The 27,619-nt window shown below is 44.0% G+C and overlaps 1 protein-coding gene across 1 annotated transcript; it reads right to left on the bottom strand.

Annotated features, from left to right (window-relative positions):
- On the bottom strand, nucleotides 1-27,040 carry LOC109865290 (Krueppel-like factor 5). The gene is made up of 4 exons (XM_020453397.2): nucleotides 26,700-27,040; nucleotides 6,393-7,269; nucleotides 963-1,022; nucleotides 1-571 (listed from the first exon to the last, which is right to left on the bottom strand). The coding sequence occupies exons 2-4, from the start codon at nucleotides 7,255-7,257 to the stop codon at nucleotides 393-395; spliced, it is 1,104 nt and encodes a 367-aa protein (XP_020308986.1). The 5' UTR covers nucleotides 7,258-7,269; nucleotides 26,700-27,040; the 3' UTR covers nucleotides 1-392.
- Between the last annotated feature and the right edge of the window lie 579 nt (nucleotides 27,041-27,619).

Here is a 27,619-nt window from a genome sequence, read left to right as displayed (position 1 = left end):
GACTGTCTTTTACTTTAATTCATTAATAAAACATCAAAAGGCACTTAGATACTCAATACTATAATGTGTGATATCATTCTTAAACAAGATTTAAAAAAATATTACTGAGACTTCCATTTGTACATGGTATATGGGATTTAAATGTAGTCGTAGTCATACGTCAATAGCAATACATTAAAATATTTTGCCTTGAAGTACCAATACTAAGTAGAAAAGACAGAGATAATACTGTAAATTGAGAACCCCAACTGGACAGAGAGCCTAATCCTGTGAAACAATTGTCAGCACAATAGTATTGTGAAAGTTTCTGAGATTTACTTAAGTATATTTAACATAAAGTTTCATTTGACTTTGATCTAATAAAAAAAAGGATATACTGTATGTGGGCTTCTCTAGCTCCGGTGCCTCTTCATGTGTAGAGCCAGGTGGTCAGACCGGGAGAAACAGCGGTTACACACAACACACTGGAATGGCTTGGCCCCTGTGTGTTTCCTAAAGTGGCGTGTCAGCTCGTCAGAACGAGCAAAGCGCCACTCGCATTCCTCCCAGGAGCATTGGTACGGCTTCTCTCCTGGAATGCAGCACACAATGACATTATTCAACAGCAGAAACAGGGTTGATTATGTTATGTCACAAATGTACGGTACTAACTAAATACTTAACTATAATATTTGTTTTAAGGTCAGTAAAGATATTTCATATTTTACACAATTAATAAATAATAGATAGGCATAAAAACACAAACAAGTCAACATTTAGGTTTTAGTTTTTAAATTAAGCTGTTTAAAACACGTTCGACAACATGCAGCAACATTTGGTGGGCCAGATCTCATTTAGAATTCAGAATGCATCTGCATGCCAAAAGCATTATTTTGCCTGGCAACATAACATACTGGCCCCCCAAAATAAGAGACGAGTTGCCCATAACAGGCCTTTTATAATGTTACCAGTAAAACATTTACCCGTATGTGTCCGCAAATGGGCCTTTAAATGGGAGGACTTGGTGTACACTTTCTTACATCCTGATGAAAAAGAATGGAACCAAATGCATGTCATTACAACATAACTATAATTGATTAACAAGAATAACATTCTACATCTGACAGAGTGGTGTTAATGGTCATGATTGAATTATAAACCACACAATGCATTCACTTCATGTTTATAAAACAAGTTAGCCTTTTATGGAACCGTTAGAAATATTGAATTGATTATTTTTAATGGATATTTTTTATACATTTTTCGTAAGGGAAAGTCAAGTCTGGAACTTCAAAGTGGAAATGACAAACTTCAAAAGCCTTTTAAACCTCAAATACCCAACTTCGACTACCGAGCTTAGACAGACTTTAGTGCAGGAATAATCAACTAGATTCACCTGCGGGCCGTTTTTGTCTTGAGCAGATGGGCCGAAACGTATTTACAAATAATTTGCAGACTGCAAATGGACCACAAGAAGCCCAAAAAGATACAGTATAATATTTAACTAAAACAATAATTTCAACCTTCCTTAAAATTGTATAAGATCAAAAGTGTCTCTATTATGCATGGGAATACTTGGGAACACGTTTCCAAAATACTACTCATTCAAGGGGTTTTTCTTAATTTTTACTATTTTCTAAATTGTAGAAAAATAGTGAAGACATCAAAACTATGGAATACACATATGGAATCATGCAGTAACCAAAAAAAGTGTTAAACAAATAAAAATATATTTCAGATCTTTCAAAGAAGCCACCCCTTGCCTTGACAGCTTTGCACACTCTTGGCATTCTCTCAACCAGCTTAACTTGGAATGCTTTTCCCACAGTCTTGAAGGAGTTCCAATATATGCTGAGCACTTGTTAGCTGCTTTTTCTTCACTCTGTGGTCCAACTCATCCTAATCCAGCTCAATTGGGTAGAGGTCAGGTGATTGTGGAGGACAGGTCATCTGATGCAGCACTCAATCACTCTCCTTCTTGGTCAAATAGCCCTTACACAGCCTGGAGGTGTGTTGAGTCATTGTCCTGTTGGAAAACAAATGATAGTGGGACAAAGTGCAAACCAGATGGTATGGCGTAACGCTGCAAAATGCTGTGGTAGACATGCTGGTAAAGTGAACCTTGAATTCTAAATAAATCACAGACAGTGTCACCATAAAAGCTCCCCCACACCATCTCACCTCCTCCTCCATACTTCACGGTGGGTCCCACAAGCGGAGATCATCCGTTCACCTACTCTGTGTCTCAGAAAGACACGGCGGTTGGAACCAAAAATCTCAAATTTAGACTCCAGACCTAAGGACAGATTTCCAACGGTCTAATATCATCTGCTCGTGTTTCTTGGCCCAAGCAAGTATCTTTTTATTATTGGTGTCCTTTAGTAGATGATTCTTTGCAGCAATTTGACCATGAAGGCCCGATTCACGTAGTCTTCTCTGAACAGTTGATGTTGAGATGTGTCTGTTACTTGAACTCTGTGAAGCATTTATTTATGCTGCAGTTTCTGAGGCTGGTAACTCTAATAAATGTATCCTCTGCAGCAGAGGCAACTCTGGGTCTTCCTTTCTTGTGGCGGTCCTCATGAGAGCCAGTTTCATCATAGCACTTGATTGTTTTTGCTACAGCACTTGAAGAAACTTTTAAAGTTCTTGAATGTCAGTGAATCCTGAAAAGTTAATGTCATAAAATAATGATGGACTGTTGTTTCACTTTGCTTATTTGAGTTGTTCTTGCCATAATATGGACTTGGTCTTTTACCAAATAGGGTAAAATACCAAAGTCTTCTGTATACCACTCCTACAAAGTGGATTTTCCTTCCTTCTTAATGTGCTTGAGCAAATCAGTTGTGTTATGACAAGGTAGGGGTGGTATACAGAAGATTTTGGTATTTTACCCTATTTGGTAAAATACCAAAATCTTCTGTATACCACCCCTACCTTGTCATAACACAACTGATTTGCTCAAACGCATTAAAAAGAAAGAAAATCCACAAATTAACCTTCAACAAGGCACACCTGTCAATTGAAATGCATTACAGGTGACTACCTGACAGAATACCAAGAGTGTGAAAAGCTGTCAGCTAGGAAAAAGGGTGGCTTCTTTGAAGAATCTGAAATATATACTCACCAAGAAAAGAAATGTCCCTTTTTCAGGACCCTGTCCTTCAAAGATAATTAGTAAAAATCCAAATAACTTCACAGATCTTCATTGTAAAGGGTTTAAACACTGTTTCCCATGCTTGTTCAATGAACCATAAACAATTAATGAACATGCACCTGTGAAACGGTCATAAAGACACTAACAGCTTAGAGACGGTAGACAATTAAGGTCACAGTTATGAAAACTTAAGACACTAAAGATGCCCAGGGTCCCTACTCATCTGCGTGAACATGCCTTAGGCATGCTGCAAGGAGGCATGAGGACTGCAGATGTGGCCAGGGCAATAAATTGCAATATCCGTACTGTGAGACACCTAAGACAGCGCTACAGGGAGACAGGACGGATAGCTGATCGTCCTCGCAGTGGCAGACCACGAGTGACAACACCTGCACAGGATCGGTACATCTGAACATCACACCTGCTGGACAGGTACAGGATGGGAACAACAACTGCCCGAGTTACACCAGGAACGCACAATCCCTCCATCAGTGCTCAGACTGTCCGCAATATGTTGAGAGAGGCTGAACTGAGGGCTTGTAGGCCTCTTGTAAGGCAGGTCCTCACCAGACATCACCGGCAACAACATCACCTATAGGCACAGACCCACCATCGCTGGACCAGACAGGACATTGCAAAAGTGCTCTTCACTAACGAGTCGCGGTTTTGTCTCACCAGAGACATGGTCTGATTTGTGTTTATCGTCAAAGGAATGAGTGTTACAACGAGGCCTGTACTCTGGAGCGGGATCGAGTTGGAGGTTCTGTCATGGTCTGTGGCAGTGTGTCACTACATCATCGGACTGAGCTTGTTGTCATTGCAGGCAATCTCAATGCTGTGCGTTACAGGGAAGACATCCTCCTCCCTCATGTGGTACCCTTCCTGCTGGCTCATCCTGACATGACCCTCCAGCATGACAATTCCACCAGCCATACTGCTCGTTCTGTGTGTGATTTCCTGCAAGACAGGAATGTCAGTGTTCTGCCATGGCCAGCAAAGAGCCCGGATCCCAATCCCATTGAGCACATTCTGTTGGATTGAAGGGTGAGGGCTAGGGCCATTCCCCCCAGAAATGTCCGGAAACTTGCAGGTACCTTGGTGGAATAGTGGGGTAACATCTCACAGCAAGAACTGGTACATTTGGTGCAGTCCATGAGGAGGAGATGCACTGCAGTAATTAATGCAGCTGGTGGCCACACCAGATACTGACTGTTACTTTTGATTTTGAACCCCCCTTTGTTCAGGGACACATTATTCAATTTCTGTTAGTCACATGTCTATGGAACTTGTTCCGTTTATGTCTCAGTTGTTGAATCTTGTTATGGTCATGCACATATTTACAAATGTTAAGTTTGCTGAAAATAAACACAGTTGACAGCGAGAGGACGTTTATTTTTTTGCTAAGTTTATTTTGATTTGTTTAAGACTTTTTTGGATACTACATAATTCCAAATGTGTATTGTTCATAGTTTTGATGTCTTCACTCTTATTCTACTATGTAGAAAAAGGTTAAAAAAATGAAAGAAAACCCCTAGAATGAGTTAGTGTGTCCAAACCTTTGACTGGTACTGTATATACACTGCTCAAAAAAATAAAGGGAACACTAAAATAACACATCCTAGATCTGAATGAATGAAATGTTCTTGTTAAATACTTTTTTCTTCACATAGTTGAATGTGCTGACAACAAAAATCACGCAAAAATTATCAATGGAAATCAAATTTATCAACCTATGGAGGTCTGGATTTGGAGTCACACTCAAAATTAAAGTGGAAAACCACACTACAGGCTGATCCAACTTTGATGTAATGTCCTTAAAGCAAGTCACAATGAGGCTCAGTAGTGTGTGTGGCCTCCACGTGCCTGTATGACCTCCCTACAATGCCTGGGCATGCTCCTGATGAGGTGGCGGATGGTCCCCTGAGGGATCTTCTCCCAGACCTGGACTAAAGAATCTGCCAACTCCTGGACAGTCTATGGTGCAACGTTGGTGGATGGAGCGAGACATGATGTCCCAGATGTGCTCAATTGGATTCAGGTCTGGGGAACGGGCGGGCCAGTCCATAGCATCAATGCCTTCCTCTTGCAGTAACTGCGGACACACACCAGCCACATGAGGTCTAGCATTGTCTTGCATTAGGAGGAACCCAGGGCCAACCGCACCAGCATATGGTCTCACAAGGGGTCTGATGATCTCAACTCGGTATGTAATGGCAGTCAGGCTACCTCTGGCGAGCACATGGAGGGCTGTGCGGACCTCCAAATAAATGCCACCCCACACCATGACTGACCCACCGCCAAACCGGTCATGCTGGAGGATGTTGCAGGCAGCAGAACGTTCTCCACGGCGTCTCCAGACTCTGTCACGTCTGTCACATGTGCTCAGTGTGAACCTGCTTTCATCTGTGAAGAGCACAGGGCACCAGTGGTGAATTTGCCAATCTTGGTGTTCTCTGGCAAATGCCAAACGTCCGGCACAGTGTTGGGCTGTAAGCACAACCCCCACCTGTGGACGTAGGGCCCTCATACCATCCTCATGGAGTCTGTTTCTGACCGTTTGAGCAGACATGCACATTTGTGGCCTGCTGGAGGTCATTTTGCAGGGCTCTGGCAGTGCTCCTCCTGCTCCTCCTTGCACAAAGGCGGAGGTAGCGGTCCTGCTGCTGGGTTGTTGCCTGCCTACGGGTTCCTCCACATCTCCTGATGTACTGGCCTGTCTCCCGGTAGCGCCTCCATGCTCTGGACACTACGCTGACAGACAAAGCAAACCTTCTTGCCACAGCTCGCATTGACGTGCCACCCTGGATGAGCTGCACTACCTGAGCCACTTGTGCGGGTTGTAGACTCCGTCTCATGCTACCACTAGAGTGAAAGCACAGCCAGCATTCAAAAGTGACCAAAACATCAGCCAGGAAGCATAGGAACTGAGAAGTGGTCTGTGTTCACCACCTGCAGTACCACTCCTTTATTGGAGGTGTCTTGCTAATTGCCTATAATTTCCACCTGTTGTCTATTCCATTTGCACAACAGCATGTGACATTTATTGTCAATCAGTGTTGCTTCCTAAGTGGACAGTTTGATTTCACAGAAGTGTGATTGACTTGGAGTTACATTGTGTTGTTTAAGTGTTCCCTTTATTTTTTTGAGCAGTGTATTTATTTTCTATACTAAATTTTCTATACTAAATTCGGCCCACGGGCCGCCAGTTTGGGAACCCTGCTTTCGTGAATTGAGACTACCTGCCATGTCTCCTCACCTGGAATGTCACAGTGATGTATCCTCCTCCTCTCCAGGTCAGGGTTATTCCTGCGGTTAAACCTCTTTGGAACCGATTGAGCCAACGTTGGGGACACTGGCCCAACACCAGGGTTCTGGCCTGTTCCAAGACTAGAACTTTGGCTTTGTCCAAGACTGGTGCTCGGAACTGGTCCTAGACCAGAGCTTTGGACTGGCCTAAGACCAGGTCTTAGTTTCGAGGCAATACTGGCTGCATAAGATGAAGGCGGAGAATGATTCTGAATCAGCTCTTTCCCTCTGTCTGGGCTCCCTGGCTCAGAGTTAGGTGGGGACGGAGGAAGATAGTCTGGTCGCTGCTGCGAATGGCTTGCAAACTGGGTTGTCAGACGATTGACAAAATTTAGTGGGCTTCCCATAGATTTCACAACAATCTGGGGGGATGGTATGTGGACGTTGCTGAAAGGGACCGACAAGGAGGACATAGGGACCCTACTATGGAGGTTGGTGTTCACCGGGTGATCGGGCACCAGCTGCTCCAGCTCAGAGTTCAACAGCTGGAACAACGGAACGTCTGGGAAGTCCAGGGAGGGAATTTCCTGTTTAATGAACAGACTACTTCCTGTGTCTGTCGAAGCGCCATAAAGCCCAGGGTGTTCTGGAAGGGTTGTTGGACCAGGGTTGCACTGGCAACTGGGATGGATGAGGGAGTGGGAGAGAGGCTCTGTCTTGATGGGTCTCATAGGCCGACACAGGCTGGGGCACAGGTAGGTAACGTCAGGTAGGAGGAGACTCATGTTGATGCTGTATGGGGAACCAAGGTCCTCCGTGAAAGTTGGCTGTCTGGTGTCTGGGATATTCTGAGGAGGTGACAGATATTTGTCCATCTCGGAATTACCCTGCAAGGGAAAAAAAATAATGGAGTATTTGTGAGTTACATTTAATACTAGGGCTGTGAAAGTTAACACCTGACATGTCAGTCGCAGTAAAAAAAGTGACACCATTAATCACATCTCCATTTCTTCACCGCACGGAAACCTTTTAAGTGCACGTGTTTCCGCATGGACCCAGAACACAGCTACAGTCAATGCTTGCGCCTTTAAAAAGCTGAAGACAGTGTGCCTCTAGACAAAATCATGTGAAAGTTAGCATATGTTTTTTATTTCTACCTGGGAAGAACTGAAAAGGAATAGGTTCATTCCCCACAATGAGGTACTCAATATAATAGTCAATAGCATGAGAGTAGGAGTAAGTGATAGAGAGAGTGGGTGTAGACCTATGCGTGTAAAGTTATCTAAACAGTACAGATGGTTACAATGTTTTCATAACATTGCTGGACAAGTTAAAAAGCTCTTTGTATCCATAGGCCAGTTTTTTCTCGTATAGTCACACTAATTTAGAATGCCTGAAGTTTTAAAAGTACTTAAAGCTTTGTTTGTGTCTGTGTGTGAGAGAGAGAGTATATAATTACAGACATTGACCCTTTCTTTCTCAGCTTTTTTACCATTAAGCCACTAACACCTCTGTCTGATCACATGGAAACAACCACACATTCACAGCCCAGTAAACTGTGATCATTCTACAGTGGTCAGTAAGCTCAAACCGGTGTGACTAGAAAACTTATTTAGAACTTCCAGTTTCGATTGATGCAACAGTCAGCATTTGAGAATGCCACACTGTTTCTTCACAGAAACATTTTGCACAAACACACTCCTTACAAAGTTATGTCCAGAATGTGACCAGTTTATTTTTGGATGCAATGTTCAGACATTCACAGAAGTAGCTACAGCATAACACAATAATCCAAACCGGAAAATGTAGGGTACAATTGTCCTAGCGCTAACTTGGGAAAGATTGACGTAGCACAAGTGGTCATATTTTTATAACTCTGACAGATTACGTGACATCCAGAATGCATGGTATAATGTCAACAAACATGGCGCCACACATACACATAGCTGGCAAATAGCTTAGCATTAGCTCATTATAAATCAGCATAACCATCAAAAAAGTATTTTACACACATCATAGGTTTCCATTACAATCTATGCAATAACCGGAATGCATTATTCGTTACCAGTACTTGAAAACATGTGATTAAAACTCTAAATACATTATGCTCCATACATAGAGTTGAAGTCAGAAGTTTACATAAACTGAGTTTAAATCTATTTGGCTAAGGTGTTTCACAATTCCTGACATTTAATCATAGTAAAAATGACCTGTCTAGGTCAGTTAGGAACACCACTTTATTTTAAGAATGTGAAATGTCAGAATAATAGTAGAGAGAATTACTTATTTCAGCTGTTATTTCTTTCATCACATCACAAGTTTACAAACACTCAATTGGTATTTGGAAGCATTGTCTTTAAAACTGTTTAACTTGGGTCAATCATTTCGGGTAGCCTTCCACAACCTTCCCACAATAAGTTGGGTGAATTTTGGCCGATTCCTCCTGACTGAGCTGGTGTAACTGAATCAGGTTTGTAGGCCTCCTTGCTCGCACATGCTTCTTCAGTTCTGCCCACAAATTTTCTATAGGATTGAGGTCAGGGCTTTGTGATGGCCACTCCAATACCTTGACTTTGTTGTCCTTAAGCCATTTTGCCACAACTTTGGAAGTATGCTTGGGGTCATTGTCTATTTGGAAGACCCATTTGTGACCAAGCTTTAACTTCCTGACTGATATCTTGAGATGTTCCTTCAATATATCCACATAATTTTCCTCCTCATGATGCCATTGATTTTGTGAAGTGCACCAGTCCCTCCTGCAGCAAAGAACAACATGATGCTGCCACCCCTGTGCTTCATGGTTGGGATGGTGTTCTTTAGCTTGCAAGCCTCCCCTTTTTTTCTCCAAACATAATGGTGGTCATTATGGCCAAACAGTTCTATTTTTGTTTCATCAGACCAGAGGACATGTCTCCAAAAAGTACAATCTTTGTCCCCATGTGCAGTTGCAAACCATAGTCTGGCTTTTTTATGGCGGTTTTGGAGCAGTGGCTTCTTCCATGCTGAGCAGCCTTTCAGGTTATGTCGATATAAGACTCGTTTTACTGTGGATATCGATACTTTTGTACCTATTTCTTCCAGCATCTTCACACTAAAGCCTCAAAACGTAAAATTGTCCGCAATGCTGAAATGGGCTACTTCTATGTGAATTAATGAGGAGGAGGAACACACCTCAATTCAAACTGTTGACTGAAAATAATTAGAAATTGACAAGTTGAAACATAGCAAATTAGCAGGCAGCATATGTTAACTGTCCTTTTGCGCAATAATCATATTTTGGAACAGTGAACGTATTCTGACATCACGTGCATTAAAAAAAACTCATGCCGTTAGAGATATTTGGAACTGATGTATGATAAGGTTAAAACTGCTTAATTTTATTTCCCTGACATATGGAATCAAGGACTCAAAACCCCAATCTTTAAGGATGGAGACAAATTTCCATCAAGCTGGACAACATGCTGGCTACTCGTGGACGTCTAGATCGGGGTCTGGTTGTTCCATCCTCTCGCACCCTCTCTCCCGAACCTATGGAATTGGGAGGGATTGTGCGCAGGGAGACCGGAGGGGGTTCCCGCTCGAGCACCATTCATGGTCGCAGAGGGCACACTGCTGGTCGGTGCCGGGTTGGTTCCTCTGGGAATAGAGAAGGCAGGCAGGGCATTCTGGCATCACCCCAGGTGAGTAGGCACCATTCTCATCCAGAGCCCTCTGCTGCACTAATGTTTGTCTCTGTCTTTTTTCCTGATTTTTCACTGCATTCCCAGTATAAGGCGCTAGTAGATTCAGGTGCGGCTGGGAATTTCATTAATAAAAGTCTAGCTCATAGTTTAGGGATCCCTATTGTTCCTGTGGATATGCCTTTCCCTATTCATGCCTTAGATAGTCGACCATTAGGGTCAGGGTTTATCAGGGAGGTAACCGCACCTTTGTGTATGATAACGCAGGAGGGTCACAAGGAGAAGATTAGTCTTTTCCTTATTGATTCTCCTGCGTATTCTGTGGTGCTAGGCCTACCCTGGTTAGCTTGCCATAACCCCACTGTTTCTTGGCCACAGAGGGCTCTCACGGGGTGGTCGCGAGAATGCTCAGGTAGGTGTTTAGGGGTTTCCGTTGGTGCTACTACGGTGGAAAGTCCAGACCAGGTCTCCACCGTGCGCATTCCCCCCGAATATGCCGATTTGGCTCTCGCCTTCTGTAAAAAGAAGGTGACTCAATTACCACCCCATCGACGGGGGATTGTGCGATAGATCTCCTGGTAGACGCTGCATATCCCAAGTGTCACGTGTATCCCCTGTCGCAAGCGGAGAAGGAGGCTATGGAGACATATATCTCTGAATCTCTGCATCAGGGGTTCAGCCATCCATTTCACCCGTCTCTTCGAGTTTCTTTTTTGTGAAAAAAAAGGATGGCGGTTTACGCCCGTGCATTGATTATCGAGGTCTGAATAAAATCACAGTGAAATATAGTTACCCGCTACCTCTGATTAATACGGTTATTGAGTTAATGCACGGGGCACGTTTTTTCACAAAATTGGATCTCAGGAGTGCGTACAATCTGGTGCGTATTCGGAAGGGTGATGAGTGGAAGACGGCATTTAGCACCACCTCAGGTCATTATGAATACCTTGTCATGCCATATGGGTTGATGAATGCTCCATCAGTTTTCCAATCATTTGTAGATGAGATCTTCAGGGACCTGCACGGGCAGGGTGTAGTGGTGTATATAGATGATATTCTGATATACTCTGCTACACGTGCCGAGCATGTGTCCATGGTGCGCAGGGTGCTTGGTTGCCTGTTGGAGCATGATCTATATGTCAAGGCTGAGAAATGCTTGTTCTTCCAACAATCCATCTCCTTCCTAGGGCATCGGATTTCCACTTCAGGAGTGGAGATGGAGAGCGACCGCATTACAGCCGTGCGTAATTGGCCGACTCCAACCACGGTAAAGGAGTTGCAGCGTTTTTTGGGGTTTGCCAATTACTACCGGAGGTTTATCCGGGGTTTTGGTCAGGTGGCAGCTCCCATTACCTCACTGCTAAAGGGGGGCCCGGTGCGCTTGCGGTGGTCGGCTGAGGCGAACAGGGCTTTTGAGCACCTGAAGACTCTGTTTACCTCGGTGACTGTGCTGGCTCATCCGGATCCCTCTTCGCCATTCATAGTGGAGGTTGACGCATCCGAAGCTGGGATAGGAGCAGTGCTCTCTCAGCGTTCGGGTACGCCATTGAAGCTTCGCCCCTGTGCTTTCTTTTCGAAGAAGCTCAGCCCGGCGGAGCGAAACTATGATGTGGGGAACCGAGAGCTGTTAGCTGTCGTAGAAGCCTTGAGGGTGTGGAGGCATTGGCTTGAGGGGGCTAAACACCCTTTTCTCATCAGGACTGACCACCGCAATCTGGAGTACATCCGGCAGGTGAAGAGATTGAATCCTCGCCAGGCAAGGTGGGCCATGTTTTTCAATCGTTTTGTGTTTACTCTTTCTTACAGACCAGGCTCCCAGAACGTTAAGGCGGACGCATTGTCTCGGCTGTATGACACAGAGGAGCGATCCATGGATCCCACTCCCATACTCCCAGCTTCGTGTTTGGTGGCGCCTGTAGTGTGGGAGCTGGACGCGGACATTGAGCGGGCGTCACGTGCAGAGCCCTCTCCCCCTGAGTGTCCAGCTGGTCGTCTGTACGTTCCGTCTGCTGTCCACGACCGATTGATCTATTGGGCTCACACGTCACCCTCCTCTGGTCATCCTGGGATAGGTCGGACGATGAGCTGTCTTGAAGGGAGGTACTGGTGGCCCACTTTAGCTAAGGACGTGAGGATTTATGTTTCTTCCTGCTCGGTGTGCGCCCAGTGCAAGGCTCCTAGACACCTGCTCAGAGGTAAGCTACAACCTCTACCCGTTCCTCAACGGCCGTGGTCGCACCTGTCGGTGGATTTTTTTGTTTCAAATATTTTTATTAAACACACACAAGAATGGTGTATAGGTATACAAGACAGGTATACAATTCTTATCTAAACATAAAAGAGCATACAGGAACAACAAGACCCAGAGTTCTGGGTGCAGAACAAATATTACAAAACACGACATACAAAACAAGGGCACGTAGAAAGAAAGAAAGAGGGAAGATTTCCCCCCTACCCCCCCCTTATCCCCCCCCCCAAAAAAAAACTCTTATTCCCCCCCCCCCCAACTGCTCGGGTGGCAGGGCCAGCACATGCTGCCCAAAGGTAGATTAAAGTATTACAAATGAGAGTGCGTTAATAAGTACAAATTCACAGCCCCGATATCAGTTTATCTGAGGTGGGGCATATTTTTATGCATCCGTCAAACATGGAAGGTTTAGCATTCCCAATTGTTAGGAGGTGTTTTCTAACGTAGTCTCTAATTTGTAGGTATCTGAAAAAATTACTTCTGGGAAGATTATAAGTTTCCCTCAGCAACTCAAAGGAAGCAAAGGTCCCTTCTATGTATAAATCCCCTATGGTACTTATCCCCAACTCTCCCCATCGCTCAAAGGTGTTATCAAGGTTAGAAGGGGCAAAGGAGGGATTCCTGGCGACAGGGAGCATGAATGACATTGGTCTAAGCTCAAAGTGGACTTTAATTTGCTTCCAGATTCGGACTGTGCTATGTATAATAGGATTGTTACAATAAAGTGACATCTCCAGATTGACAGGCGACAAAATCACAGCGCCAATAGAGAAGGGGTGACACTCCTCACGTTCCATACTAAGCCAGCTGGATGCCGGAAGTACGTCGTCCAACAGAAACATAACAACGCAGAGGTTAGCGGCCCAGTAATAAAATATAAAATTTGGGAGAGACAATCCTCCTTCCATCTTGGATTTACAGAGGTGTTTTTTTGATAATTGAGTCCAGTTGTTTATGAAAGGATTTAGGTATGAATACTGGGATGTTCTGATATAGGTAGAGCAGTTGTGGGAGGAAGACCATTTTAATGGCATTAATTCTTCCGAGCAGAGAAATTGGTAGAGTTCTCCAAAATAGTATGTTTGCTTTGAGTTTTTGTATCAGAGAGGGGAAATTCTCTTTAAATAGTAAGGAGTATTGTTTGGTAACTACAATTCCTAGGTAGGTAAATTTTTCTGAAGATAACTTAAATGGGAGATGTTCTAGCCAGGAGGTATTTTGCGACCGTATGGGCATTAATTCACTCGTTCCAATTTATTCTGTATCCCGAGAAGGTACCAAACAAATTGATCACATCAAGAATAGCTGGGATACTAGCCTGGGGTTCTGTTACATAGAGGAGGATGTCATCTGCGTATAGGGAGATCTTATTTAGGGTATCTTTAGTATTATAGCCGTGTATTGCTGCATGAGATCTAATCGTCTGAGCAAGCGGTTCGATAATTAGGGCGAAGAGCATAAGCGACAGCGCACAACCCTGTCTTGTCCCCCTATTGAGGTTAAATCGGGGCGACAATGATTGGTTAGTGAGTATTCTGGCACAGGGGTTCCTATATAAAAGCTGGATCCAATTTATGAACCTATCTCCAATACTAAATTTCTGTAAGACCTTGAATAGATAGAGCCACTCAACTTGGTCAAAGGCCTTTTCGGCGTCAAGAGATATGACCGCAAGGTCCACGTTGGGTAACCTCTGAGAATACATAATATTGAAGAGGCGCCTGAGATTGAAGAATGAGTTTCTGTTAGGGATAAAGCCGGTCTGATCCGAATGGACCAATTTGCCAATTATAGTGCTAAGCCTGTTAGCCAGAGTTTTTGCTAAAATCTTTTGGTCTGTATTAAGGAGAGATATTGGTCTGTATGACCCTACCTCTTCTGGATCTTTACCCTTCTTATGTATAAATGTAATGAACGCTTCGTCCAAAGTAGAAGGGAGAGCTCCATCCTCATTGGCCTGAACCAACATTTTGTGCAGGTAGGGAGAGAGCATGTTTTGAATGTTTTATAGAATTCACCAGGGTATCCATCTGGGCCCTGGGCCCGGGGTCTTGCCACTCTTTAGAGATTTAATTGTTTCTCGAATTTCATCAAGAGATATTTCCTTATTCAGGAAGTTAGAATCTTCCTGGTTCAGGGCAGGAAGATTACAGTCCTCCAAAAATGTTTGCATAATTAAGGGGTTAGGATCCGCTTTAGATGTATATAGAGTCTCATAAAACTGCCGGAATCTGTCATTGATGTCTTTGGGGGAAGAGAGTAATTCCCCAGATGCAGATTTAACCCTGTGAATCATTCGGTCACTCACATTTTTTCGAAGTTGTCTGGCGAGTAATTTGTGTGGTTTGTCACCAAACTCTAAATATTTTTGCTTGGCATAGAGAAAAGATTTAGCAATTTTAGCTGAGAGAATCTGATTATATTCAAATTTTAAAGAGGTAATTTTATGTTTCTCCATAGATGTGTAGCTAGCATTCTCCCTATCCAGTAAGTGAATTTGTCCCTCCAGTTCTTCCAGTTTTCCTCTGTTTTGCCTACTCCTGGCAGCCTGAAATGAGATGATACAGCCTCTCAGATAAGCCTTCAGTGTTTCCAACAATAATGCTGGGGAGGTCTCTGTGTTGTCGTTGGTATCAAAGAAAAATGTAATTTGGTCTTTAAGATATTCACAGAATGTTGGTTCTGTGAGGAGCTGAGGATTCAACCTCCAGACCCTCTCGTTTGGTACAATGTCACCCAATCTCAGGGAGAAGGTGAGTGGACTGTGGTCCGAGATTATAATATCATGATACCTCACATTACAGGTATAGGGGAGTAGTCTAGCATCCAACAAAAAGTAGTCAATTCGAGTATAAACCTTGTGAACATGAGAGTAAAAGGAGTATTCCCTACCCGTGTAGGATTAGCGATCCTCCATATAGCGTTGGACTAGTAACCGGAAGGTTGCGAGTTCAAACCCCCGAGCTGACAAGGTACAAATCGTACAAGTCGTTCTGCCCCTGAACAGGCAGTTAACCCACTGTTCCCAGGCCGTCATTGAAAATAAGAATGTGTTCTTAACTGACTTGCCTGGTTAAATAAAGGTTAAATAAAATAAAAATAAAAAATAAAAATCAAATAAGTTCACATTTTTTATGTAGGTATTCAAGAATTCGCTTGAATAGGAGGTAGGGGTTCGCCGGGTAGAGGATCTATCCAAATATTGGTCTAGCACACAGTTAAGGTCCCCTCCAATGACCAGGTTAGTATGGGAGATATCTGGAATCAGGGCAAGGACTCTTTTGAAAAAAGAGGGGTTGTCAATGTTTGGCCCATAGATATTTAGTAGAGTTACTGAGGTAGAGTGGATTTCTCCTATTACGATCACATACCGACCCTCTTTATCCGCAGTAGTGGTTTTATGTAGAAAAGGAATTCCTTTCCGTACCAGAATCGCTGTGCCTCTCGTTTTGGCAGAGAAGTTAGAGTGATACACTTGCCCCACCCACCTACACTTAAGTCTGCTATGAGAGTTATTCTTCAGATGGGTTTCTTGCAAAAATATCATATCAGACGAGAGTGCTTTCAAGTGGGCTAGGACCTTGCCCCTCTTAATTGGTTTGTTTAAACCCTTGACATTCCAGGAAGTGAATGTAAGCCCCGCCCTCCTCTCGTTTGTAGTTCCTATGGTGGCCTGCATACCATGTAACTTGATAAAAAGGTAAGAAAGCGCACCAAACCATCACGATCAGCATATGTAGCACCTACACCCGAGCAGTATCCAAACCACTCCTGCCCCCTGCAAGCACCTTTACTTCCCACCCTGTACCCCTAATTTCCCCAACACTTACCCCCCCCCATCAACCCACATTTAACAGGCATGTACAAACAGGAGAGAAAAAAAGGAAAAATAAAAATAAACACATTGTCTGACCGATGCCAAAAAAGCACGGCGCGACCTCGAACAAGAGGTAAAACAAAAATAAAATCCCAACTATACGTTCACCTCTCACTATCCTAGAACTTCTACTAACATATGAACTGAGGAGGCTCCCGCGAGTTAAGTGTTCAGTTAGCATCTAATAAACCTAAACCGAATAAGTTGCAACAAACATATTGCGCATTTAAGCGTCATCCTGGGTCAATCCCAGAGATAAGCAAGATATAGCCTCAAGATTATATTGCTAAGCACTGCCGGTCAAAAAATAAACCATCCGCAACCGACATAGTCAGCCGTACCTTTACATACTGTGGGTCAGGAGATCGGAACAAGGATTTGTTAAATTAAACGTTCCCCCCCCATAAAAAAAACATGTTTAATAAGAAAGAAAAAAAAAATATATATATATATATACACACACACACACACATACATGTACACGTATATATACCACACATACATATATACATATATATATATATATATATATATATATATATATATATATATATATACACACACACACACACATACATACATACATACATATACAGTGCCTTGCGAAAGTATTCGGCCCCCTTGAACTTTGCGACCTTTTGCCACATTTCAGGCTTCAAACATAAAGATATAAAACTGTATTTTTTTGTGAAGAATCAACAACAAGTGGAACACAATCATGAAGTGGAACGACATTTATTGGATATTTCAAACTTTTTTAACAAATCAAAAACTGAAAAATTGGGCGTGCAAAATTATTCAGCCCCTTTACTTTCAGTGCAGCAAACTCTCTCCAGAAGTTCAGTGAGGATCTCTGAATGATCCAATGTTGACCTAAATGACTAATGATGATAAATACAATCCACCTGTGTGTAATCAAGTCTCCGTATAAATGCACCTGCACTGTGATCCGTCTCAGAGGTCCGTTACAAGCGCAGAGTGCATCATGAAGAACAAGGAACACACCAGGCAGGTCCGAGATACTGTAGTGAAGAAGTTTAAAGCCGGATTTGGATACAAAAATATTTCCCAAGCTTTAAACATCCCAAGGAGCACTGTGCAAGCGATAATATTGAAATGGAAGGAGTATCAGACCACTGCAAATCTACCAAGACCTGGCCGTCCCTCTAAACTTTCAGCTCATACAAGGAGAAGACTGATCAGAGATGCAGCCAAGAGGCCCATGATCACTCTGGATGAACTGCAGAGATCTACAGCTGAGGTGGGAGACTCTGTCCATAGGACAACAATCAGTCGTATATTGCACAAATCTGGCCTTTATGGAAGAGTGGCAAGAAGAAAGCCATTTCCTAAAGATATCCATAAAAAGTGTTGTTTAAAGTTTGCCACAAGCCACCTGGGAGACACACCAAACATGTGGAAGAAGGTGCTCTGGTCAGATTAAACCAAAATTGAACTTTTTGGCAACAATGCAAAACGTTATGTTTGGCGTAAAAGCAACACATGTCAAACATGGTGGTGGCAGCATCATGGTTTGGGCCTGCTTTTCTTCAGCAGGGACAGGGAAGATGGTTGAAATTGATGGGAAGATGGATGGAGCCAAATACAGGACCATTCTGGAAGAAAACCTGATGGAGTCTGCAAAAGACCTGAGACTGGGACGGAGATTTGTCTTCCAACAAGACAATGATCCAAAACATAAAGCAAAATCTACAATGGAATGGTTCAAAAATAAACATATCCAGGTGTTAGAATGGCCAAGTCAAAGTCCAGACCTGAATCCAATCGAGAATCTGTTGAAAGAACTGAAAACTGCAGTTCACAAATGCTCTCCATCCAACCTCACTGAGCTCGAGCTGTTTTGCAAGGAGGAATGGGAAAAAATGTCAGTCTCTCGATGTGCAAAACTGATAGAGACATACCCCAAGCGACTTACAGCTGTAATCGCAGCAAAAGGTGGCGCTACAAAGTATTAACTTAAGGGGGCTGAATAATTTTGCACGCCCAATTTTTCAGTTTGTGATTTGTTAAAAAAGTTTGAAATATCCAATAAATGTCGTTCCACTTCATGATTGTGTTCCACTTGTTGTTGATTCTTCACAAAAAAATACAGTTTTATATCTTTATGTTTGAAGCCTGAAATGTGGCAAAAGGTCGCAAAGTTCAAGGGGGCCGAATACTTTCGCAAGGCACTGTATGTATACATACCCACACAAAAAAATCATATATATATTTAAAGAATATGTATATACATCCATATGCACATATACACATACACACATTCATTCCCCAGAATAACAATCTACACTGATTTAAAATATACACATACATAATACTAAAATGCTAAGAGAAAATAGTAATAAAGTACAAATAGTAATTATATGTACGCACACCTACACAGACATAAGCACTGCAGAGGGCTGGTGGGACTCTAGTCGGGAGAGAGGCTCACGGCCAGACAAAGGCAGAACGGCACAAAACATCAACTTGTTAACCAGGTGTCTGCCCCCTTCCAACCATCACCCCCAGTCCCCCGCAAGCAATAAATAAATGGTATGGTAGTAAGAATGTAAGGATTGTAAAATAAATAACGAAACAAAACAAAAGTGGGGGAATATAAGTATATCCGTCCGAAGGTGTCAGTGATCAAACCTGGAAGTAAAAAAATATGCATCGCTCTGAGCACAGCCGGGATGAAAGTGAATGTAACGTTAAATGAGAGCTCTGACCGCCATTCATTGATCTGCTCAGCGTCTTACATGTTCGGCAGCCCTTGTTGAGCCCGTTTAATACGTTTTCACCCAATATGGTATAGTATGGATTCGAGTCCATGAGCAGACCCTAAACACGCAATAACAAGGCACTCTAACCTGTACGGGGGATTGGTGTATATCCCCAGATAAACTTCTCTGCGTCCAAAACCGAGGAGAGCCAAATCTTCTCACCGGAAGGCGGGGTAATTCTTAGTCTTGCAGGGAAGAGTAAGGCTGGGCGAAGATGGAGTTTGTAGAGTTTGGTCATGACATCTCTGTAGTCAGCGCGATGCCACATCGGGCGCATTGCCACATCGGGCGTATAATCCTCATAGACACGGAATGGATGCCCTTTATGTGACAGTTTTCCCCTCATTCGAGCTTCACGCAGGATAAGATCCTTGGTCTTGAAACTGTGACAACAGATGATTACTGGGCAAGGACGTTGGCCCGATCCAGGCACTGGGACAAGGGAGCGATGTGCGCGGTCCAGCTGGGGATCCGAATCCAAAACATCCGATCCCATTGCATCCTTCAATAGCTTGGCGAAGAAGTCGGTGGGGCGAGAGCCCGCCTCTACCCCCTCTGTCAGACCAACAACGCGAAGGTTATTACGTCTGGATCGGCCCTCCAGGTCCACCACTTTCACAGAAAGCCTCTGCACAGTATCCTGCAATGATGTGCATAGCTTCTCTAACTCGTCGATCCTACCAGCGTTGAATTCAGAAGCTTTCTCAAGGTCCACAATACTCTGGCCATGCGAAGCGACCGTTCGAATGATGCTCTCGATTTTGGTGTCCAGTTCAGCAATAGTGGCCTTAAGATCCTCAGCTATAGCAACACGTAGCTCCCCCAAAGCCCGGGTAAGTTCTGTAAGTGTCACGTTGTTGCATGTGCCTCCCGCCATGTCTGTCTCGTTGTTTAGTGGGGTGTAGGCCTCCGCTGAGGATTTATTGTCCTTTGGTCGCTTATTACTCGGCATTTTCATATAAAAAGTTACAATCTTGTATTAGAAAGAAACGTTTGTTGTTGTAGGTTAAATTAGATTATTTCGCAAAAAAGTTGCAGGAGCCCCTCACGCACAGCCGTTCACTCCAACATGCTAGCTCCGCCCCCGTCGGTGGATTTTTTGACTGATCTTCCACCTTCACAGGGTTACACCACGATCCTGGTCGTTGTGGATCGGTTTTCAAAGTCCTGTCGTCTCCTCCCTTTGCCCGGTCTCCCTACGGCCTTCCAAACTGCAGAGGCCCTATTTACACACGTTTTCCGGCACTATGGGGTGCCTGAGGATATAGTGTCTGATCGGGGTCCCCAGTTCACATCAAGGGTCTGGAAGGCGTTCATGGAGCGTCTGGGGATCTCGGTTAGTCTTACCTCAGGTTTTCACCCCGAGAGTAATGAGCAGGTGGAGAGAGTTAACCAGGATGTGGGTAGGTTTCTGCGGTCTTATTGCCAGGATCGGCCGGGGGAGTGGGCGAAGTTCGTGCCCTGGGCAGAGATGGCTCAGAACTTGCTACGTCACTCCTCCACTAACCTTACTCCTTTTCAATGTGTATTAGGGTATCAGCCGGTTCTGGCTCCTTGGCATCAGAGCCAGACCGAGGCCCCTGCGGTGGACAATTGGTTTCGGCACGCTGAGGAAACCTGGGAGGCAGCCCACGTCCACCTTCAGCGTGCCATAAGGCGCCAGAAAATTGCCGCAGACCGTCGCCGCAGTGAGGCCCCAGTGTTCGCACCAGGGGACAGGGTCTGGCTCTCGACCCGAAACCTGCCCCTCCGCCTGCTCTGCCGGAAGCTGGGTCCGCGGTTTGTGGGGCCGTTTAAAGTCCTGAGGAGAGTGAACGAGGTATGTTATAGGTTACAACTGCCCACTAATTACCGTATTAACCCCTCGTTCCATGGGTCTCTCCTCAGGCCGATGGTGGCTGGCCCGCTCCAGGAGGCTGAAGTGCGTGATGTTCCTCCGCCTCCTCTAGACATCGAGGGGGTTCCGGCGTACTCTGTTCGATCCATTTTGGATTCGAGATGTCGGGCGAGGGGCCTTCAGTACCTCGTGGACTGGGAGGGGTACGGGCCGGAGGAGAGATGCTGGGTTCCGGTGGAGGACGTGTTAGATCCTTCCATGTTATCAGAATTCCACCGTCTCCATCCGGATCACCCTGTACCTCGCCCTCCAGGTCGTCCCCGAGGCCGGTGTCGACGCGCTGCTGGAGCCGCGCATCAGTGGGGGGGGTTTGTAATGTTTCTATGACATTATTAAAAGACTCCATTTTACACTCCGTTTCACTCTCCTGCGCCTGACTTCCCTGCCACCTATACACATATGCCTGACAACTGCATACACTACAATTATTTAGGTTTAAAAATAAACTCAACTGGACACCTTAATGATGCAGTGAATGAACAGAGAGATTCTACATTCTATGCCATTAATAAACCATTTAAAATTGAAATATTTGGCTAAAACTAATTGAATGTGTCATTGAAACAATTGCACTTTAAGGCAGTGAGATGTGGGGTCCACTTGCAAAACAAGATTTCACTCAATGGGACAAACAACCCATTGAAACCCTGTATGCAGGGTTCTGTAACATTCTTCTACATGTCCAGAGGAAAACAAACAAACAATGCATGCAGGGCAGAATTAGGCCAATATCCACTAATAATAAAAACTCAAAAACGAGCAATTAAGTTTTGTAAACATCTAAAATACAGTGACCCCCCCTCCTATCATTACCAAACCCTGCAATACCTAAATAGTGTAATTTCCCCAAATTGGAAACCCTAATTCAAATGCCTCTCTGTTGAGGATAGGCTACCCATACTGTTGGGGGAAGACAGAGAGAGCGGTGGGTAGGCCACAGACAGTGTCTGACAGACCAACCAATCTGCACATGTCCTCTATGCTCATTGTTATTGTTCATTGTATGGTTATTTTGACCCTTGGTTATTGTTGTTCCGTTGACAATATTGATTATTATGTTCATATTTGAAAATCTCCAAAATAAGCTTTGGCAATGTGTACATTGTTACGTCATGCCAATAAAGCAAATTGAATTGAGAGAGATGTGCACTAGTGTTAAAGCTCATACACACTGGTAGGATAGACAAACAGCAGTCAATCTCTTTTGTGTTGACACAGCAAAGACCTTGGAAGTTGTCATTCACCCAGCCTTGTCAAAATAATTCAAACCAGAGGGTGGCAGTAGCGTTGTTTGGCAATGCATATTTGTGCGTATTGCTTATGGTCTAGATTCCAATGTTACCACTAATGTTGCTATTTTGTAGAAAGCCCTTGTTGATACTAGCCAGATGGCCACAGCTAGATAACTACCTAGCAAAATGATGAATAAATAATTGAATTCACTCTCCATAATCCCATACTGCCAGTGCCAGCCCATAGCCTAATGTTTAGCTAGGTTGCTAACGTTAGCATATTCGCTAGCTAACAATCCAATCCTTCACTGACATGGCCTATAATGTACATACATGTTCAGTATTCACAGGCCCATCACTGTTACGGAGTCTAGTTGACAGGTAATCGACTAGCTTATCTGTTCTCTGGACCCCGTATGTAGGGACTTGTACAATGCTTGATCAAGGCTATTGAACTTGACATTTCTGTGCCTTTATTCTTTAATCTAATATATCATACAGAAAGTTGTTGTTAGCTGGCTTGCTAGCATCACTACCGACCTCGATGGCTGAAGGCAAAGAGACCTCCTATTTCATCGCTATGGCAGTGAACATTCCACCACCAAATCCAATGGTTCTTACAGGGGACTGGAATACTAATTGGGACAGGGATGAATTCGAGGACTATGTGCTGGCAACAAGTCTACACGAAAAACCCAACAAGGTCCAAGCGGCAACTCTGAGGAGTTTAATGGGCAGCGAATGCAGGCATATCTACCGGCACAATCTCACCCTCACTGCACAACAGGATAATGCAAAGGCCATACTGAATGCATTGGAGAATTACTTCAAGCCCGCCAGGAACGTCATTTACGAGTGGTTCGTTTTTGGAAGCTGCAAACAGGAAGAGAGTGAGTCAGTACACAACTTTGTAACCTGTTTGAGAGAAAGATCTTCTTCTTGTTAATAAGGGGGATTGAAAGATTAACTGATGTGTCAAAATAGTACTGGGATTTGCAAATTATGACACACGCTGGCATCTACTAAAAGAGAGGCACTTAACATCAGTAACTGCCACTGAAATGTGCCGCACTGCCGAAGTCACTGACATGAGAATGAGAGTAATGGAAATGGAAACCCCACGCACTGACGCTGATACTGTTCATGCTGTTGCCAGGCAGACATTCAGACAATTCACCACGAATGGTGAACACATACAGCCCCATAGCATGCAAATACTGTGGAATTGTAAACACACAAGGCTAAGACCACTGCCCTGCCTACGAAAAACCATGCAGAGCTTGTGGAACTAATAATCACTTTCTCAAAAGCACAAGAAGGGTGAGTGAGGGCAAGATTCGCTGTGTTGATGGTGTCACTCAGTGTTCAGAGCAGAACAGTGAAAGTGACAATTACATGCATGAATCCATTGGGGCTGTACACTCAAGAGGGAAGAAATGGTTTGTGCCACTACACAACTACACAACAAGCTGCAACAATGTCAACTGGATTTCGGTACTACGTTCCAGAATCCAGTTGTTAACATCTTCTCCTCTCAGACTCTAAATGTAAACACCTGGGACTGATGCAGTTCCCCGTACCAAATGATCTGCACATTGTGGAGCATGTGCAACATGGATCTCTGTCCAAAGAACAACTACTAAGTAGATATGACGACGTATTCAATGAGCACATTGAATCAGTACCTGGGGAGGTACACCTTGAATTGGATGAGAGCGTCAGTCCAGTGTGCTCCTCACAATGTGCCCATTGCATTGAAAGTGGCTGTGAAGGCCCAGCTGGACAAGTATGAGGCCGATGGCCACATGACATCTGTGACTGAACCAACTGACTGGATCAGCAATATGGTCACAGTGAAAAAGCCAGAGAAGTTGAGGGTCTGCATCGACCCAAAGCATCGGAACCAAGCACTAAAACATTCCTACTACATCATTGCCGACACTGGAGGATGTCCTCTACAAGCTTCCCAAGGCCCGGATTTTCAGCTTGGTGGATGACCGAGATGCATTCCTGCAACGCAAGCTGGACGAAGAAAGCAGCTTCATTGACTGCCTTCTGGACCCCCCAGATTTAGAAACGCTTTTTCAAGCTCACGTTTTGTGTCTCAGTGGCGCCTGAGATATACCAACGCAAACAGGATGAGATACTGGCTGGCCTCAAGGGCATTGAACCCGTCGCTGATGATGTCCTGACCGTAGGCTGTGGTGACACAGATGACAATGATGTGAAGCGCTGATGGAGCGCCCATGATCAGTTAAGCTGTGCCTTGACCTGAAGAAGCTGCAGTTCAAGGTGAAAGACGTCACTTCCATGGCCACATTCTCTCGGCCAAAAGCCTGAAGCCGGAACCAGACAAAGTCAGAGCGATCCTCGACATGCCAAACCCATCTGATGCAAAAGGAGTGCAGAGACTCATCGGTTTTGCAAACTATTTTGCAAAGTTCATGCCACACCTATCAGTAGTCTGTGAGCCTCTGTGCCAGTTGTTGGACAAAGACACACGATGGCACTGGCTACCCAAACATGAGGCCGCAGTGCAGGAGATGAAATCTCTGGCTTCATCCATGCCAGTGTTGCGCTACTACAACATTACGAAGCCTGTCACAATCCAGAGCAACTCGAGCTAAAGTGGACTTGGATAATGTCTTTTGCTGGAAGGCCAGACAGGTGCATTTGCCTCCTGCGCTTCCATCACTACTTCTATAGTTGAGAGCTGGTCACCGCTGAAACTGACCACAAACCACTCATTGCCCCAAGAGGTTTGAAAGCATGCTCCTGACTCTGCAAAATTACAGCCTGAAGGTCATCTACAAACCAGGACCAGAGATGTACATCTGCAACACACTGAGCATGGCACAATGTACAGGCAGAGGCACTGCCTATCAGCAGCATGCCATCTGTTCGCTACAGCAGGAACAAGATGTTCAACAGATCAATCAGGAAGACTACTTAATTAAACGTCACAGATCACCGCCTAGCCCAGATTAGGCAACACACTGACAAGGACGAACACCTACAGTCACTGAAGTCCAAGGTTCTCACAGGTTGGCCGTACCTGAAATAAGAGACACCTTTCAGTGAGAGAATACTGGACCTTTCAAGATGAGATCAGCATGCAAAATGGCATCTTGTTCAGAGGTCAGAAGGTCATTATCCTCAAATCACTATGTCCAGAGATGCTTACCCCATACCCGCATACACTCCAGTCACGTAGGAGTTGACGCTACCGCCAGGCACATGAAACTTTAAAAACTGTCCAAACATGCAAGAAGAAATTAAAGACCTTCAGCAGCTGTACCACATGCAACGAGTACGCTCATGAACAGCAAAAGGAAACCATGATGTCACACAAACTGCCCACAAGGGCCTGGTAAATCGTCAGCATGGACTTATTCAGCCACAGACAAAAGGACTATATTCTCATTGTTGATCACTACTCTGTGTTAACTTGTCCTCTATTTATATATTTAAAAAAAAATAATATGACAAATGAAATAAAAAGAAAATGCATTTTCATTTGTTATGACTTGACTGTTAAGAACTTAATGTTGTGCTGTTACGTTTGCACTTTCTATTGAAAGGGATGATGTTACAGAGTCTAGTTGATAGATAATCGACCAGCTGGGCTGTTCCCCGGACCCATATGTAGGGACTTGTACAACGCTTGAACAAGGCTACTGAATTTGACAGTTGTGTCTATCTTTATTATTTAATCTAACATATCATCCAGCAACAATCATGGAAATAAACCCTGTGTAGGCTACTGGAATTTGGTGTGGCATAGGCTAATCTAGCCATGGTTTGGCAGTTTGGATACTGGGCGAATTTGGAGTATTGCATCCCTGGATTGAGCTACATGTTCCAGCCATAACCGGTGCCAGCTCCGAGCTGCCATTTTAGGGAATGGAACCCGCTCCAACTCAAAAAGAAAAATGTAGTCGGATCTCTGGCTAATGGCATCATACACTATCTCACTATTAAATTATATTTTTAGCAGCCATACCAGTGTTCTAGGAGTGAACGGAGAGAGTGGTGATCACGTTCATATCAACCAGTCAGCAGTAAAGCACTGATCGTGGAGGCTACACTGCTACATCTCCCGTAAAACCATCCATATCCCAAAAAAGACTATGCTGACCAACGCAAAACAAGATCACAATGAGCAACGTTGTCACTCTCCGTGTGTCAATCAAAATATTTTGAGACACATGTAGTCAGGCATACAGTATTTTAAAAAACTAAACAAATGGAACCAGTGTGCGTCGTTTGTGGGAATATTGGGGCCCAATTGAAGACTATTAGTACATGAAAGAAATCCCCTCCAAGCAGCCGGGCTTCTGAACTTAGTGCTCCTGTCTAGGCGATGGAAATCTACAGCTGAATTTAGACTCCACCTGCTGACTGCATGCGTTATGCATCTCCTTCTATACATTGAGATGGGAAACGTCTAATCTCAATCCACTATTTGTCTGTACATATTGGCTATTTTGCCTGGTAATTAGATGGCAGAATATTAGCCTATACTATAGCCTAAATATCTACGATGCCATACAATATCCTCGCTCAAACTGTAAACTCGCTTTCTAATTAAATACCGTACCAGATTGTAGTCGTGAAATTAAGCGCTTTCATCGATTGTATTCTTCATGTTGTTGAGGACTTGTCCATGACCATGATATTTTCCTCGCCCTTCTCTCAGCCTGTCCGCTAGTGGTGGTGCAGTGGGTATTCAGGGTTCGGGTGCGTCCTGCCCCAGAGCGACCCAAACATCATTGGTTAATAAGTCAGTGGCCATAAACGCTGATAATGTTATGTCCAGTAGTCCGCAAAAATGTGTGTGTGTGTGAGGGGGGAGGGGGTAATTTAGCATAGGACTAATTCTGATTTGAACAAATAGCTGAAACCATGCAGTTGTCTGCTGCCCACTCCCTCTTGTTTTGCGCTTGTCAAATTACGCAACTGCGTGAGAGCAGTGTGTCTGTCTGTATAGGGAGTGGCTGGACATGTAGAAAAATAGACAAGATATGTTTCAATTGTAGAATAGACAGAACATAAGACTTAAAGTAATGATTACCTTTGGTTTTACATTCAGTTTCGAGGAGGGAAGACAAGTAAAAAGATACGTGGAAAGGCAGCAACGTGATTTGTGGGAAGATTAACTTCAAGTGTGAGGGAATCTATTAATTAATTCAGTTACTTGTTCACAGCCTCTTAAAATAACATTGTGACTCACAACAGCTCCTTTCTTCCAGCATTTTATGAGAATGTGTTGGATACCTAGGTCAAGTGTTGACCTAAGATGCAGGACACCTGAATAAGAATGAATGATTCAGCAGTACAGCAAGTAGTTCCTCTTGTGACTCCAGGCTTTTTGAGGGCCTGTACAGAATCAATCCAACAAGTTCCTCCTTTCTATTCAAGTAATATCCAAACCAGCATCAGTGCTTTTTAGTCCCTAGCCTATTCAAACTGCCTATAAAGTGTGAAATGTGATGATGAATGCTTATATATTTAATGTGA

Source organism: Oncorhynchus kisutch, linkage group LG2, assembly GCF_002021735.2.
Source record: "Oncorhynchus kisutch isolate 150728-3 linkage group LG2, Okis_V2, whole genome shotgun sequence".
Taxonomy (NCBI): domain Eukaryota; kingdom Metazoa; phylum Chordata; class Actinopteri; order Salmoniformes; family Salmonidae; genus Oncorhynchus; species Oncorhynchus kisutch.
Note: the sequence above shows the minus strand (reverse complement) of the source record. Positions and strands in the feature narration are given on the sequence as shown.

Bases quoted from the DNA above. Each gene is read 5' to 3' on its own strand.
- LOC109865290 (XM_020453397.2), bottom strand. From the start codon at position 7,257: ATGGACAAATATCTGTCACCTCCTCAGAATATCCCAGACACCAGACAG. The intron at 1,023-6,392 runs GTGAGGAGACAT...CTTTTTCATCAG, and splicing joins ACATCACTGTGACATTCCAG to GATGTAAGAAAGTGTACACC. The intron at 572-962 runs GTAAATGTTTTA...GCTGCATTCCAG, and splicing joins CCATTTGCGGACACATACGG to GAGAGAAGCCGTACCAATGC.